Source organism: Epinephelus moara, chromosome 24 (assembly GCF_006386435.1).
Source record: "Epinephelus moara isolate mb chromosome 24, YSFRI_EMoa_1.0, whole genome shotgun sequence".
Lineage (NCBI taxonomy): Eukaryota > Metazoa > Chordata > Actinopteri > Perciformes > Serranidae > Epinephelus > Epinephelus moara.
The window spans coordinates 41,801,709-41,819,166 of record NC_065529.1 but is presented as its reverse complement, the minus strand read 5'-3'; the positions used below and the strand labels follow the sequence as shown (position 1 = coordinate 41,819,166).

Genomic DNA, 17,458 nt, shown 5'->3' with positions numbered 1-17,458 from the left:
TTTTTCATTGGAAAAAATAAATATCTCTTCATTTAAAGAGTCAAAACTGTTTTGGTTTTGTTCATAGTATTGATGTCATAATCCTAGGTACATATATATATATATATATATATATATATATATATATGATGTATATGTGTGTGTGTTATCGGTTATCAGTTATCGGTATCGGCCTTTAGGAGCTGAAAGTTATCGGTTATCGGTATCGGTTTAAAAGAAAAGTTATCGTGCATCCCTAAACATATGTATTTTAAGCCAAAATGTTTTTTTCTAAACCTTACTACATACTTTTACTGTTTTAATCTAACCATGTACTTTTGTTAGCTAAGCCTAAAGATGCCTAAACCTAACCACACACTTTTGTTGCCTAAACCTAACCATGTACTTTTGTTGCCTAAACCTCGCCACATACTTTTTTTGCCTAAACCTAACCACATACTTTTGTTGCCGAAACCTAACCATGTACTTTTGTTGCCTGAACCTAGCCACGTACTTTTGCTGCCTAAGCCTAAACATGTACTTTCATTGCCTCAACCTAACCACGTACTTTTGTTGCCTAACCCTAACAACGTACTTTTGTTGCCCAAACCTAACCACATACTTTTGTTGCCTAAACCTAACCACATACTTTTGTTGCCGAAACCTAACCATGTACTTTTGTTGCCTGGACGTCATCTGGTACTTTTGTTGCCTAAACCTAACCACGTACTTTTGTTGCCTAAACCTAACCCCATACTTTTGTTGCCTAAACCTAACCACGTACTGTTGTTACCTAAACCTAACAACGTACTTTTGTTGCCTAAACCTAACCACATACTTCTGTTGCCTAAGCCTAAACATGTACTTTTGTTGCCTAAACCTAACCATGTACTTTGTTGCCTCAACCTAACCATGTACTTTTGTTGCCTAAACCTCGCCACATATTTTTGCTGCCTAAGCCTAAACATGTACTTTTGTTGCCTGAACCTAACCACGTACTTTTGTTGCCTAAGCCTAACCACATACTTTTGTTGCCTAAACCCACTTTTGTTGCCTAAACCTAACCACATACCTTTGTTGCCTAAACCTAACCACGTACTTTTGTTGCCTAAACCTAGCCACATACTTTTGTTGCCTAAACCTAACCACATACTTTCGTTGCCGAAACCTAATCATGTCCTTTTTTTGCCTAAACCTCACCACATATTTTTGTTGCCAAAGCCTGAACATGTACTTTTGTTGCCGAAACCTAACCACGTACTATTGTTGCCTAAACCTAACCACGTACTTTTGTTGCCTAAACCTAACCATGTACTTTGTTGCCTAAACCTAAACATGTACTTTTGTTGCCTAAATCTAACCATGTACTTTTGTTGCCTAAACCTAACCATGTACTTTTGTTGCCTAAGCCTAAACATGTACTTTTGTTGCCGAAACCTACCCACGTACTTTTGTTGCCTAAACCTAACCACGTACTTTTGTTGCCTAAACCTAACCATGTACTTTTGTTGCCTAAACCTCGCCACATATTTTTGTTGCCTAAGCCTAAACATGTACTTTTGTTGCCGAAACCTAACCACGTACTTTTGTTGCCGAAACCTAACCATGTACTTTTGTTGCCTAAACCTCGCCACATACTTTTGTTGCCTAAGCCTAAACATGTACTTTTGTTGCCTAAACCTGATCCCGTACTTCTGTTTACTAAACCTAACCACATACTTTTGTTACCTAAGCCTAAAAATATACTTTTGTTGCCTAAACGTAACCACATACTTTTGTTGCCTAAACGTAACCACATACTTTTGTTGCCTGGACGTGATCTCTTACTTTTGTTGCCAAGGGCAACATTTACCAGGATGTTTTGTCACAGGATAAAATAGATATCAAAAAGTTTAATTTAGTTTGTATCTTAATGATGACTAAAATTGTCGTTACTGCCTTTGTAGATCAGCTGTCATACAGACGAGGAGCCTCATACTGAATTAATGGTGATAGAAACCATTATTATTAAGAATGACTTGAGGGGGATTGAAAGTATATCATTCTAACTCCTTTTGCTCAAAATAATTAAATAAACTAGAATTTATTAAGCATTCACTCCGGAAGAAAACACCAAATAAACATTTATTGATCTTACACCTGGAAAATACAACCTGAAAAGCCTAAAGACAGGGGATATGCTATCAAAATGTAAATATTGCACATTGTTTTCACTCTCATATTGATTGACTGGATAATAGTACAACTGTCAGCACCAATCTGTCTTTGTCTGATTTGCTATCCTACTGCCTCGTAGCCTCGAGTGTTTGTCGCAGACATTATACTTCTGTGTGTTAAGATAAACATGAAATCTTTTGTTCTTTTTTTGACTTAGAAAAGTTTCAGATCACTCCACTGATGAAAGAAAATTGACACATCTAAGGTTGTAAGGTTTTAGGCTTCCAGCCAGCACTGCTACCCAGGGCAAGTTACCATGAGAACAACAGTTAAATAAGCTTCGATTCCTCCATCACCAACATGACAAGCAGCTAAGTGTACGGAGAACAAGGTTTGAGGTGCAAGGAATAAAACAGTAGAGCAAGGACAAGAAATAAAATAAGAATTAGAGAGAAATAAGAGGAGTTGTGGCAGTTAAAGTAAGTGGAGTAAAAAGAGAGGAGGGGATGTATTACAGAGACACTCCCGCTGCAGTCAAGACATCAAACAATTAGACTGTTTCTATATATCAAACTCAAGACACAGAATAGAGACCGTCTTTCATCCTGAAGAAATATTTCACTAAGATATTGATTCACTCATCTCCAGTTAAATTGATTGACAGCACGTATTTTAAACAATTTCAGGATGTTTCCTTTACTCCCGGACAGTTGCTCTGCCATACAAATGCTGGTTTTGTTGTTTCACACTCTAGCTATGGACGAAACTTTCATATCATATATGCTTTATCATATATCGCCTCAGGTTTTAAATCCCTGCTGTCAGTGTCTGAAATTAACACCCACCAAGCACCAAATGTAGGTAGATATTTAATTAGCAAGTGAATTTCGGAAGACTGTCCGCCATACAGGCAGGTAAATGTTTGTACCAAAATAGTCATGTAATAAAAAACAATGCTGAGAGTCTCTATTGCGTTTTGGTGTCATTTTGGGGTGCAGTGCACTGCTTCTCCTAATCTGCCTCTTTGCTGTCACACACAAACATGTGCACACGTCTAAGCATTGCTGCAAACTGAGCGTCTCGAATGCCCCTAGTTTTGTGGCACTGTTTGCCATAAGGAACATCAGCTGATTCGCAAAGCTATCACTTGCCACAGGTCTACTGCTAGCTACCATCGTGCCCACACTTATAAAGGTGACAAAATATTACAGGGAGGCTCTGTAGTTTAACCAAAACGGCAAACTGTTTATAGACCCTTTTACTGTTAGCAAACAGTATGACGTTATTTGGTGGGCGGGGCTTAGCTGGAGGTAAAACAATTCTCCAGACATTAGCTAGCCCTAGCTAGCAGGTTCTGTTAGCTTGTTTTAGACAATGGAGGAAAAAATACTCATTCTGAGTGCCGATTGCAAATGAAATTTGTAACGCTCTCGGAATGTACTGTTTGGTTATCCAGAGCACCACGCTCTCAGAGTGGCAGAGCGTTACGTATATCGAAAAATACAATGCTCCGTATTTTCGACGGACAGGACTCCCATTTTATTGTAGGGTGTCAGACTGAATTTACAAACACATCATTTCAGGTCACTCACTCTGCGGGACCGTGAGTGTCACTTGAATAAGTAAACACTGACCAACGGGACCAGACTGGCCGACCCGCATACTCTCATTCAGCGGATGGATGATTTGACAGGATGGCCAGCTTTGTGCTGCTGTGCTAAAAAGTTAGCTTTATGGAGAAATCCATTATTCCTCTTAATTCTTCCCCAATTTCTGATGAGATGGACATGGTACCCTTAATACACATAACGTTATTCATCCCTACAACAGGAAATACTTTTTCCCTAACCTGATATAAAGTGTGCGCTACATATGTGAGCATTTTTGATGATCGCCTCCATCCAGTTCTTTTGTCTTATTGCATTTAACCATAGTTGTCTTTGTTTTTATTGATGGGCAGTGGCGACCGGTATGTGTTCAAATTTAAGCTTTGAGCCATGACTCCTTGTATTCTGGCTTCCAATAACACAACAAGACGACATTTTAAGACTCCTATGTAGCCTACAGCCCTGTGGTGGTGAGTCGGGTTTTGCCCCCAGCTAACAAACTGACATCATTGTGACTTTGGCCCTAAAGGGGTCTATTGCCTCCCTGTTTTTCAGCAGCAGGGCATTTGCTTCACTTTTTCCGTTCTTACCTTTCACAATAAAAGCCCCAGACATATACACAACATCACTGGATACCAGAGGGAACTTAGTGACATGCTGAGACTGTGGTCATGACTTGAGTATTCAACATAATACCTGATTAACTCAATGACATGTACTGACACAAATGTATATGTGACGAAAAAAGGCATTTTATTGTTTTGGATTTTTTCATCTACCAGCCCCCTTGGCCAGTGAATCAAGTTAAATTCAGACACTGCCTGCAGTCTTAACCAATCACAAACGCACATGGAGAGAGATAACACTGATTGTAAGGCAAGCAAATAGAACAACTTTAAACTTTGTCCTGTTTTTTTTTTTCCAAGGCTCTTCTCAAGGCCCTTTCACATTTACCCTTTTTCTCGCAAGAATTTATATGCATATTCACAGGCGGCAGCCCACACATTGTCAGTGCTCTCTCTCATGTAGCCTCGCAAACTAAGGTTAATGGAAATCATAATTAGCTAATAAGAGCGTGGAGGCCATAAACACAAAGATAGCAGCTTGTTTACTTGGAATGAGTGGCAGAACATTTTCCTGTAACTTATAAAATGACTAACCTGCCTGTACAAAGCTCATTTATCTATTTTCATAGCTCCTTATCCTTTATAGGGTGGAGTAAGCTTGTCTGAGCATGCGTTGGAGTGAGTGACCCCATACACAGGAATGATGGTGAATGTCACGATGTGTAAAGTCAAAGGTTTTTCATGATGTTTGGTGTATATTTGGTTATACTTTGAGTAGATGCACACTTCCTTCTGTGCGGTAATACAGTTGGTAGGTGTAGTGTGGTAGAAAGAAAATTGCTCCTGCATGAAACTCCTCACAACAAGGTCTGTTGATTATCATGAGTAAGTGGGTCATGATCTCTGGAAAGAGACATTTCTGTTGAGTTTTTCAAATGTTTTTTTTTTTTTTTTTGGTGCTTTGAGCACCACAAGCTGAGTGCCATCTTGTTTCATTATACAGAACAGAGGGCAGACATCTCTACATCAGATATCGCCAACACTCAGCACCTCACAGACTGATAAATAGCACTACAAATGTGTATTTTTATGTATTTTTATATGTATTTTTGATTTTGGGGTGAACTGTCACCTTGAGAAAACTGCATGTTACTGTCTGCTGCAGAAAATTTCAAAGGTTTGGAGCTGAATCAAATCAGATAAAATCAAAACTACTATTTATCTGTAAGGAACTTAATTTATGTAAAAACATCAGTGCATACACAAAACATTAACACACAGTGCAGCTTAAAATAGTTAAAGATGTCCACCTACACACACACACATCTGCAGGTCTTCCGGTGTGTATGTGCCTTATCTTTTTAATGTTATACTAGAACCTTGTGTTTTTAATTGCCCACACATTTTAAATGAGGTATTTGAAAATATTTCATTGTGAATTAAATAAATACAGTGACATGAACATATCATTGCCAATAAGATCATCAATGACTCCTCTCATGTACAAGCTGCTGCCCTCTGGAAGTAAATTCACCGTGCCTCGCTGCAGACTGAACAGATTTAAAAATTCATCCATACCGTTGTCTATAAAGCTTTTAAATAATGTCAGATAAAGCCAGAGCTGGCGTTGGATTATTATGATTTGCTGATTAACATTTTCATAGAGATATTTTTAGCATATAATGTTATTTATTTATTTATCTCTTTGGGTTTCTCATGTTCATCTTGATCTTGATCTTGATATCAGAACTTGTGAACAAGTCAATTGTGACTTCAAAAATGGTTATTAGCTGCAGCATGTCGATCACACTTAATACTTTTCTGATGATCACACATACACGGCAGCCTCGTCTGTGACCAGCTGGCACTCATAGAATCATTCATATAACAACAAATGGTAGGGACGAGGGCGGGGTGATGGATTTCATTGAATCCCTTGGGGAAATAGATCAGCACCAACCTGGTCAGGATGACAATTACATGTTAATTGTATTACACCCACACTTTGCCTTCCCATTTAACCAAATGTAATTACAATAAGTGAGTTGTTGATTTAATTTCACGGATGGTGTACTGTCATCGAGGCTTCCTCGTCATTGCAGGCGGAGGCAGGCCTGCCCTATGCTCAAGGGAGACCTACAGTTGAATCGGCATATCAAACGCACCGAACCGTGGTCTTGTTTAGTTTGAAATGGGTGCCGTGCTCCGAAATGTCCCTGAATGGTGGACACCACAAATAGCTAATGTTCCCATGCATGATTTAGTGAGTGATTAGACATCACAAAACTCATTTTCCCAGACACATCTTCACACCAGTGTTTATCCTGTTACCTCCATTTAGAGGAAACACAGCGATATCCCACTGCTGCACTTCATAGCCTTCCCAGTGCCACATGTGTTGATATCAGCGGCTTTTAGTGAGATTCCTGCATGCTGTATTAAAGTCCTATCACTGTATTGCCCATTAACAATGCCTTGTTAATGCTATGAGGTTTTCTCTGAACCCTTGTGGACCTTGAGCATTTCCATAAAATTTTGCAGCCCGTGGATAGTAGTGGTTTTTAAAAAGGTTTAACTGGAGATAGTTGTACTTTAGCAGGACTGGTGCAGTGCCCATTTAAAATATGCCTCTTCAGAGCGGGGGCCGGTTGCTTGGCCTGTGGTTCTGCTACTTACAGTATTTCTTTGAGAACCTTTCATACAAACTACTAAACACTAAACACTGCACTTCTTTGGTTCTTGAGCAATACAAATGGGGCTCTTATTGTTATAGATTTATTGTTATTTTTACATATGAAAATTATTAAATCATGTCGTTATTCTAGTTCATAATACCCCAAGAATAACATAAAAGGCCCCCCAAACCATAGAAGACTATGCAGCTCAATAGAAATACTATTTACTTACTGTGTACTTCAACTGCTGCTTAAGAGGAAAACATTTTTTCCTCTCAGACTCAACCTCAAGTGGAAACCTCGGTGTTATTTTAGATTCTGACCTCAGTTTTAAAGCTCATTGTAATCCATTAACGAAAACTGCATTTGATCATTTATGCAATATAGCTAAGGTACAGCCTCCACTGAGCCAGAGACATGCTGAGAGGCTTGTTCATGCTTTTGTTTTCCAGTCATCTTGACTATTGTAATGCCCTATACACTGGCCTACCTAAAACTGCCATTGCAAAACTACAGACCATTTAGAATGCTATTGCTGCCAGAGTTATAACACAAACTAAAAAGAGAGACCATATAACTCCTGTTTTACATAACCTACACTTGCTCCCAGTATCTTTTACAATTGATTTTAAATTACTTCTATTGTTTTTAAGGCTCTTAATGGCCTCTCCCCCTCCTATATCATAGATTCCCTATCACCTTATGTCCCTCCACGAACCCTGAGATCCTCCACAGCTGCTCGTTTTACTTACACCCCAAAAATATGGAACTCCCTGCCTTTTAATATTAGACTTGTCTCAGTGGACAGTTTTAAAAGATGTCTTAAAACATATCTTTTTAATGTAGTCTATAACTAGCAGCAGTCTGTTTTGATATTCTTAATATGTATTCTTTTTATTTGATTAATTTATTGATTGATTAATTTATTTATTCTTTATAAAATTTATAAATAAAATTAATTCAGTCATTCATTGATTTAAGTGCCATATTTACCTGACGGAGACATGTTGCTAGTTGCATTGCAGATTCAGATTTTACTGGCAAATATAACAATTGCATTATTATTCATTAGAGGTGAAAGCTCCACCATTACAAAAGTAAGTACATGGTGTAGCCTCTTTCACTCTTTACTTTACGTAAAAATTTAAATGCATTACTTTTACTGTGTGGCATTAATAGTTTACTTTTAATGATTAGAAGTTTTTCTTAAGGAAAAACAGTTTTGAGTACTTCTTTTAACACTGCCAATACCAATATTCCCAGTTAGAGAAAGGGTGAAAAGTGAAGCGAGAAGGCGTTTGCCTGGGGTCCACAAATCATCAAATCTGCCACTTCAAAAAAACCCACTCAAATGGCAGCTACTCGCAGTCAGAAACACTGGTGAAACACACTTACCAAAGTGATTAATTTCCAAATACGATTATTAGTTGCTTGCTTTGACATAACCACCACGATATAAAGTAGAACATGGATTTAATTAGCTGAGGTATTTTGCCGACGGTAATGTTATTAGTGTTATAGGTTAGCATGGCCAAAAAAACCACCCAAGATGTGGCTCCTCATGGTCGTAAACACAGGTGAAAAACACTTTGCAACGTGTGTTTGACTCTGCAGAGCCCTGAAAGCACCCCTGCTTCACAGACCCATAGAGCGCTGTTTGCTTGTTTATTCAAAATGTATTAATATTGAATGTTTTGCGTGTCTAAATGGCGCCAAATTTGACACCCCATGTCCTTGGGTCCCCTGCAATACACCCACTAAGTGTGAAGTAGGTTGGATGAACGGTTCTCAAGATATGTGAAGGACACACAGTCAGACAGAGATTCCTTCCTTTGTAGTTAAATGTTGAAGCAGCTCTGGTGGCCAGGCTTTACATGATATAATGTGGTAGCCAAGCCTGGTAAAAGACATTCCCAGTAAACAGCATTTGTCCCTTTGTGAGTGCATGTGGTGTAGTTACGAGGCCTTGAAATAGAAAGCAAGAATTACCCCACGGTGGTGCTTCGCCAAAAGCCCCGGGGTCCATTAATAACCTGGTGTGCCACTGCATCTTTTATGCCTCTCCGAGTGGCCCTACTGTTTCTGAAGGGTCTTCGTGAAATAGCCAGAAGCATTTCCTAATTAATGGGTTTTCTCACTGCAGAATTAATTGCTTCCTACCATGCAGTCCCAGCCCTTTCAGAGAGGGTTAAGGCTGCAGACTTTGATGGCCCTCACAAGAAGAACAAGAGGCCGTCAAATCATGAGAGATTGCTGCCGAGATGTTGGAGACAGAAGCAGAGGAATGAATGTGGGCAAAGAGAGGAGCTGTTGAGGTCGTGTGGGCGTAAGTGTTTATGCGTGTGTGTGTGTCTATGTGTAGAGTCGGAGGAGGGGGTGAAAGGATGATTGAGACAAGCAATCAGTCCCACTGCAGGGAACAGAGGGCAGGCAGGGGGCTGCTGCCTGTGGTTACACTGCTAAGTGTGCCGGTCTCTCGCTTTTTCCCCTTGCACGCAGATCAATAGATGAGTGGAGTGTAGCTCGGAGGTTCTTGCACACACTCTGACACGCCTTCTTAATCCACTGTGTGATAACCTGTGCCATGCCGATGTATACCGCACAGGGGACAAGCGAAGGGGGGGAGAATGCAAAATCCGCCCTGCTGCATGGGCTTTGGGAGCGACTGCAAGGGCTTTGCTTTCATTAGTCCCAAGGATTCAGATTGCTTGGCTGCTGCGGTGGCTGATTTCTTTGCATCTGTTCAAATTACATTAGCCATACCTCACGTGGAACTGTTATCTCTTTGTTTTGTGCTGTTAAAGTACGCCTGCTCAATAAGGAAGCTGGAAAGATTCTCTTTGATAACACTTTTAATATAAACATTCAACCGAACGCTCCGCCTCACAAAAACGGCATTCACTCTGTATGTGCTGGAGGGATTTTCCCTCAGCCCTAAAATTAATCTGTCAGACAGCAAAGATTATCTCCCTATCTCGCTGTGCTCAAACATGGGAAATGTTTATGATGAGTAAACATTATCACGGATTTAATTAACAGATCCCACACTCGCATTGATCCATGGGAAATATCAATTGCACTGGTGTATTTAATTAGTCTATATCTTTGCCCTTTGTGTCACTGGGGTTGATAGAGCGCCATGCTCTGCAAATTAATCTTCATCAGCAAAAGACTTGAAACAAAAGCATGATTGGAATAAAGAAACTGAGAAACGAAATCTCCCTACTTAGTATTCCAACCCTACACCTCTGCAAATGATGTTGTTACACACAGTTATTGTACAGTAGCTGGGACTGTGTGCACAGTAGTTAAAACTGACCTTAACCTTTAGCTTGAGGAGTCTCATCATTCATATAGATTGCTTTTAATTAACACTGCAGACAAATAAACTGCAGCACAGTGGATCTCATCCTTATTTGTTTGTCCAAACATAACCATTGCCATAATGTTACTGCATGTAATACAGTAAACATGTCCAGTAAATATGACAGTATAGCACTTTTTGTATTCACAACTTTTAGACTGTTCCCAGAGGAGTTACCTTCTGACAATAAATATACTACAGATAAATTCCCCTCACACTAACACTGTTTATTTTCCTCCGTAACACAAATATATGCCGTTGTTTTTTTGTTTGTTTTTTTACCTGGTATTGTTTCACCTTGTGAATCTGTGTGCGTGCCATCTTGGTAAAATGTGGTCCAGGTGACACCAATTGCAGCGGTGACTACCGCAGAACCTGTTTTGAGTATTTTGCCAGGTGTTATATGTCTGTCTGTCTGTCTGTCTGTCTCTGTCAAATGAAAGCCAAATTCAAAGATGGGTGGGCTTGGAGCATGGGTACAAGAAGTTGTGAGATAGGAGGTAGGGAAGGGACCATTCGCCCCGCCATGTTGGGTGGGCTTCAAGCATATAAACAGGAAGTAGCAGGATAGGAGGTAGGGAAGGGACCATTCGCCCATCATGTTGGGTGGGTTCAAGCATGTAAACAGAAAGTAGCAGGATAGGAGGTAGGGAAGGGACCATTCGCCCCATCATGTTGGGTGGGTTCAAGCATGTAAACAGGAAGTAGCAGGATAGGAGGTAGGGAAGGGACCATTCTCCCCGCCATGTTGGGTGGGCGTCAAGCATGTGAACAGGAAGTACTGGATAGGAAGTAGGGAAAGGGACCATTTGCCCCGCCATGTTGGGTAGGCTTCGAGCATGTGAACAAGAAGTAGCAGGATGGGAGGTAGGGAAGGGACCATTTGCCCCACCACGTTGGGTGGGCGTTGAGCATGTGAACAGGAAGTAGCGGGATAGGAGGTAGGGAAGGGACCATTTGCCCTACCACGCTGGGTGGGCTTCGAGTATGTTAACAGGAAGTAGCGGAAAAGGAGGCAGGGAAGGGACCATTTTTGGTGGGCTTTGAGCATCCAGGCAAGGTAATCTTAACATATGCCTCAGCATGCACGCCTTTTCAGCTTGGCCCTTTATTGCAGTGTCACATCATCCTGATGAGCTTATGGTCAGGCCAAGCTGCTGGTGAGTGTGAGTGACCTTAAACAGTAAAGTGACAGCTGCATCTCTGACCCCTGGATCTCCTCTGAAGAACAGTTACTCCGTCCTTGTTTTGCTATTGATATTTACAGGTGTATAATGCAGTTCTTTTGCTGTGGAGAGTAGTTTAATAATGTCTGTATGCTGTAGGAGACAATTCCTGGAGCTCAAGTGGTGCATATGATTGCAAAAGATGTTAAATAATTTTATTTCTTTTTCAAATTTAACCTTTTTTTGTACCAAGGAGCGTCCCATTGAGATTAAGAATCTCTTTTTCAATAATGCAGGGCTCAGACTGCATCCTTGCCTCATGCCTCTGATTTACCAAATAATTTTGTTGGTTTATTGCAAGTTTAATGCAGTATTGATTTTAGTTATGGATTGCTTCAGTGATGGTCTCAGTGAGTGTGCCTCTGACCCCAGAAGAGTCTTGTGTCAAATGCAGTCAAATTTATTTGTTTTTAATCAGTGAAATCACAGTATTTGGTCTGTTTTCTGACCATGTTTTGTATGAGGTTATGGAGAATATATTATATCTGTGGTCTGCTGTTTCATTTTCAGGCAATCAGGGAATCTACTTTGGCATGCATTGCGTAGGCATTATGTTTCTCCCACATATCCCTGAGCGAGTTTTGATGTAATTTCCTAAAGCTCTTCTGTCATGAAGCTCAAATCATATTGATCTTATATTTGTTTAAGATGTTTATCTGTACGCTGTATGCACATGCTCACTTTGCTTTGCTGTTTTCCTACAGCAGATTAACAATCATACTGAGTGATTTTGTATTGACACAGCTGCTTATGAATGAAATTAGGCCTATGTACACTGCAGGCAATGAATACTTTGTTTTTAATAATTAAGTTGACAAATTCATATTCCAACCTTTAACATTTAACTAACTGACTACCTATATGCGAAATAACCAGTTTATTGTATTAGTAGTAATATAACACATGTTTTGATGTGTATTATTTCTGACTGCTGGCATTAGTGGCTTTGCTGCAGTTTGCTTTCTGTGTCGACACACTTCTGCTATTTGACACTAATTGGTATATATTGGGAGCCACAGTGCCTTGCATGTCCAAGGCCCCTACTTGTAATCACCATTAGGAGGCTGACATTGGTATTTTTTTCCCTTCTTCTCGGTTGGTCGGTCCTATTTATAGTAAATTTAACGTAATGTCAATGTAGTATGAGGTACAATTCTCAGGGCAATGTACCAGGGGAAGCACAGAATAAACATATGAGACAAAACATATGAAATAGAGTTTTCTCAGTGTTATCTTTATTTTCCGCTGTTTTTATGTACACTTTAAAAATTAATGAATGTGTATTCAGGCAGTATTTCGAGGAAAAGATGAGCCTGCATGCCTGAGTAAACATAATAAATATCAAGGTGTTTTCATGGTTACTTCCCACAATTTATGACAAAAAAAAAAAAAAATCAGATTTTTATTTTTATTTTTTGACAATGGCAGAGCAAGTCTCGAGTGTTGTGTTTTCCTGCATTTAGAGGTCACTTTGATGAAATTAATTTGTAAATGAAGAAGTGTAGTTGTGTGTTTGTGTGAGCGAGAGAAAGAGGGTGTGAGTGTTGAGGTGAGTGGCCTGCGTGTCCCTATTTGGTGCCGTTTTCGATTTAGGTCTGTGCTTATCATTTGTTCACCGTTATTCATCATCATTACGACATGGCAAAGACTGAAGGTTAAGGCTAATTTCTGTTCCCGCACATCAACTTTTCTCTCTCCATCTTTTAGTGTGTATCACAATCTCTTTTTCTGTCTTTCCATCTGTGTGTGTGTGTGTGTGTGTGTGTGTGTGTCTCTGTTTTAAATCAACTCGACTAATTTTTACCGGCTGACAAATTCAGTAAGAGAAGAGAAGTCAGCACACTCAAACGGAACATTATTTATGCTAATCTAATAATTAGCTGAAGAAAATTGATGATTACTCTGGGGTAAAAGAAACCACTGGACCTGCTGCCCCACCTGCAGCAATCTGCCCTCAATTAAAGCCTTTTAATAAGTGACCTCACACCTCTCTGTATCCTGGCAGGGGCTCGTGGAGGGAAAGTCAGCCCACAGGCTAACCCCCTCCAAAGAATATGAATTATTAAAGAAGACTCCACAACTCGAGATGACTGTAAATATAAATGACTGAATGATTTAAAATCTTATAATTGTCTCCCCCATTCTTGGCAGTAACCTTGTCTGTAGCAGGACTGTTTAGTCACAATGTTGTACAAGAGATGAAGCTGTTAAATGATGAATTGTACTTAAATTGTAAAGTATCTTTCATATTTGACATAAAGCATCATCAGATTAAATGAATGGCTCCAAAAAAAAGCTGCTTGAAAAGGTAAAAGCATAAAAACAGAATTTGTCATATGTAGTTTGCTCTCTGTTGTCAGTATAAATCACTTTGTTATATCATATACCTTGACCTTAGAGTTGCACAGCCATGTATCCACTGTTACTGTTACAATAGAGGTGAACAAAACACCGTTTGTTGTGCTCAAAAGATTTGAAGAAGGAAGTATGAAAAATCCAACAGCAAACAAGCACACAAACACACAGACACAGGATGAAAGATCTATCTTTCATATATGAAAAGATGTAGCACACTTACCCAAAGCTGTTCAATCCTGTCCTTGATCTCTCTTTTATCGTCGTGTTCTGAATAAACACGTTTTGTCATTTATTCAGATGTAGTCAAGCTGTGAATGTGAAGAGGACTACTCTGCTGTGATCTCCCGTTTGCAAACTGTCAAGAGTGATGTCACATTTATGTTAGTTCAGTAATTTCAGCAGGAGCAACTTAGAGGTTGTTTTTTTTTTTTTTTTTAAAAGAGTAGTTAAATATTTTTCATTGTTATTATAAGGGGGAGTACATGATGAAAATAAAAGCTAGTGTCAGAGATGTCTGCCTTCTATCCAATATTGATGGCACTAGATGACACTCAGCTTGCCAAAAAATACATTTGAAAAATTCAACAGCAATGTCTCTTCCCAGAAATCATGACCCGGATACTCAAGATAATCCACAGACCTTGTTGTGTAGGAACTATTTTCTTTCTTCCAAACTACACCTGCCAACCATATCACTGTGCAGAAGGAAGCATGCATCTACTGCTAGCTCGCCTAGGACCACTGAGTTTAGATCGAAGATTTGCGATGAGACGAGTTGAAATATGCAACTACTTGCAATGTGCTGTTCTGCAACGTTCCAAAAACCTGCCAGTTCACACCAATGCAACTAGATGAGATGGTGTATTATCTCTATGCAACAACTCTCTGTACTTTCGTTCTGATTTCCAGCTTTTTTAGACATATTCATAATAAATATGCCACAATAATATAAGTAAGCAGCGCCAGTTAGTCAATGAGAATTTGGGTGTGTGGAGGCATAAGCACATATAGTACAGCAAGGAGCAGCAGCGACCTACTGTCCGAAACCGACACACGTGAGGACAGAACACCTGCTGCAGCAAACGAACACACCGCCTGCGGTCATTTTGACTTGACCAACGGGCTTCACTCCGAGCAGGCTGGCTGTTGAAACAGGTGACGAGCTTTATGTTCTAGAACCAGCCGCCAGCATCTTGACCAGCTGAGTTGCAAGTGACACCATTAGCCAGTTGAGCTCAGACGGCCAGCTTACACGGCTGCAACGTTTCTCTGAACGGTTCTGAAACAGTTTCGTCTCATCGCGAATCTTCAGTCTGAACTGGGTTTTACTGCTCAGCCAAAGTGGACGCCATTAATGTTGACATCTTGCGCTGTCACGAGCCTCTCGTCCATGAGTAGATGCAGACTTCCTTCCATGCTGTGATATGGTTGACAGTTGTAGTTTGGTAGAATTAAAATAGTTCTGACATGAAACTGCTTACAACAAGGTCTGTGGATTATCTTCAGGTCATGATTTCTGGAAAGAGACATTTTTCAAATATATTCTTTTGGCACTCTGAGCATCACAAGCTGAGTGCCATCTAGTTCCATTATACCGGAGAGAAGGCAGACATCTCTACTGCTGATATCTCCAACAATCGGGAACATCTAGACTGATAAATAGCACGACAGGTAAGAGGGAAAATATAAAATTTTGATGTGAGGGTGAACTGTCCCTTTAACATCTGTAAGGTTTGTCCGTACATGTCATGTATCTGTGTGGCCAAAACAGAGAAATAAAACCCATTTTACAGCCTTGTTGCTGTCAGTGCCTGCTCATCTAATTGGCCCTTAGGTGCTGCTCTCTCTACCTGTTTGCCACAGAAAGAGTAAGCACACCATACCCTTATCAAACAAACTCTGCCATCCGCTTTTACTGCTGCAAATGAGTCTGATGCATCTGTGACGATGCCTCGGAGGCAGACAACAGATATAAAGTGTAGCTTATTCCAAGGTAACGTATGGTAACTAACCAGGAAGCAAATTTTAGCAAGCTGTTAAATTTCATGCACAATTTAGTTTCTGTAAATTGAAATTTATGATTACAAAATTACATAATGGGAGCACTTTGGCAGATTTGCCCGGTGCCTTGTCAGAGGTGCACCTGTTGGAAGGCTCAGAGCTATGAGCGTGGAGATGGCGCACACGCCAGGCAAATCCATTATTATAACTCAAATCCAGCAGTTGCATTTTTCCTGCTGGGACTGACTCTCACCGTTGATTAAGTGCAGGTCTAATCACTGTTGAGGCCTTGTGTTGGCAGTACCTGGCCTCGCCTCCAACAACAGGGAATAAGCCTCTGGCTGATTATTTCATTCACCGGCTAGTAGCACCAGTCTTAACACATACATGAGGCAGTGAAATGTTTCTCTGATTATTCGTGTGGTTTTGACATAGCTCGAAGGAGAGCTCACAGCTTGGCTCACTTAGCGTCAGATACATGATGTCAATAAGTACAACAACAAAATAAGTTGGTAAGCTACAACAACATTAGTCTCATCCTTATGAGAAGAAATAAAAAGTCTCCTTTTCTTCTGTTTCAGGGCAGGAGAACTCACCAGGCTGGTTATGTGGAGACGATGAAGGGAAGACTATGGCCCCGTTTTGGTGTCCGTTGCTTGCCTGTCACATGCCTGTCTTTGCTACAAAGTCACCCGAGAGAAAGGTAAGCAGGTTTAACCATGTATTCAAGTATTAAAATACCTAAATTAATTTAACTCTCAGTCCAGTACATGTACCTAATTAACATTAAGTACATGTTTTAAAAGGGCAAAAATTTGAAGTTCAGCGTTTTTTTATTTGAATGTTGCATGTGTTAATAAAATTAGTGCAATAATGTACCCCAGGGTTCTTTATACGACATTCAGAACATAAACATAGCAGCAAACAACTGTTTACTGTTCTGCATATGTAGTGCTTTTCATAACTTCAGCCCTGGGCTAAGAATAGCCTTAGGCTAACTTGACCACTCTTCACACACACATTGTTAACTCAGGGTTAACCTAAGCCCAGGGCTATACTGTACTATTCACACTGCACCTCTGCTAGCGCTGGCTTGAATGTCTGCTGGAACATAATGAATTACTATTCAACAATGACATGTGACCACTCTTTAACAGCAAGTAGCAATTTTAAAATGTTGCCATTAGCAGAGCTTTATGAGAGCAATGCTGAAACATCAAAAACAGAGAGGAAAGTGGAGAAAAGAGTGATTGATAAGAAGACATTGTTGTTTTATCTTCAAGTGTTTCTGGACATGTTTTAAGTTAGCTAGCTTGTTAGCTACCTCCAGTTTCTGTCAGTAGTTACCATGATCACAATATAAACATGAAGCAGGAATGTACTGATGACATTATGAAGAAGTCATGTGATAGGACAACAAAAGCGTGACACAAATTTCATTAGCTCTGTTGCACACCGGCAACTTTAATTTTCAGGGGATAACCTCACAATCTTGAGGCCAACCCTGCTCCAGAACAGGGCCAGC

General features: G+C 40.0%; 1 protein-coding gene across 2 annotated transcripts in view; it reads left to right on the top strand.

Moving 5' to 3' along the window:
• The window catches only part of arhgef10la (Rho guanine nucleotide exchange factor (GEF) 10-like a), a 167,089-nt gene that overhangs the window by 86,559 nt on the left and 63,072 nt on the right, over positions 1-17,458 (top strand). For both annotated transcript variants that reach the window (XM_050038813.1, XM_050038812.1), the window contains one exon: positions 16,515-16,636. In XM_050038813.1, coding sequence (XP_049894770.1) covers positions 16,515-16,636 — 122 coding nt within the window. The remainder of the gene's footprint in view (positions 1-16,514; positions 16,637-17,458) is intronic.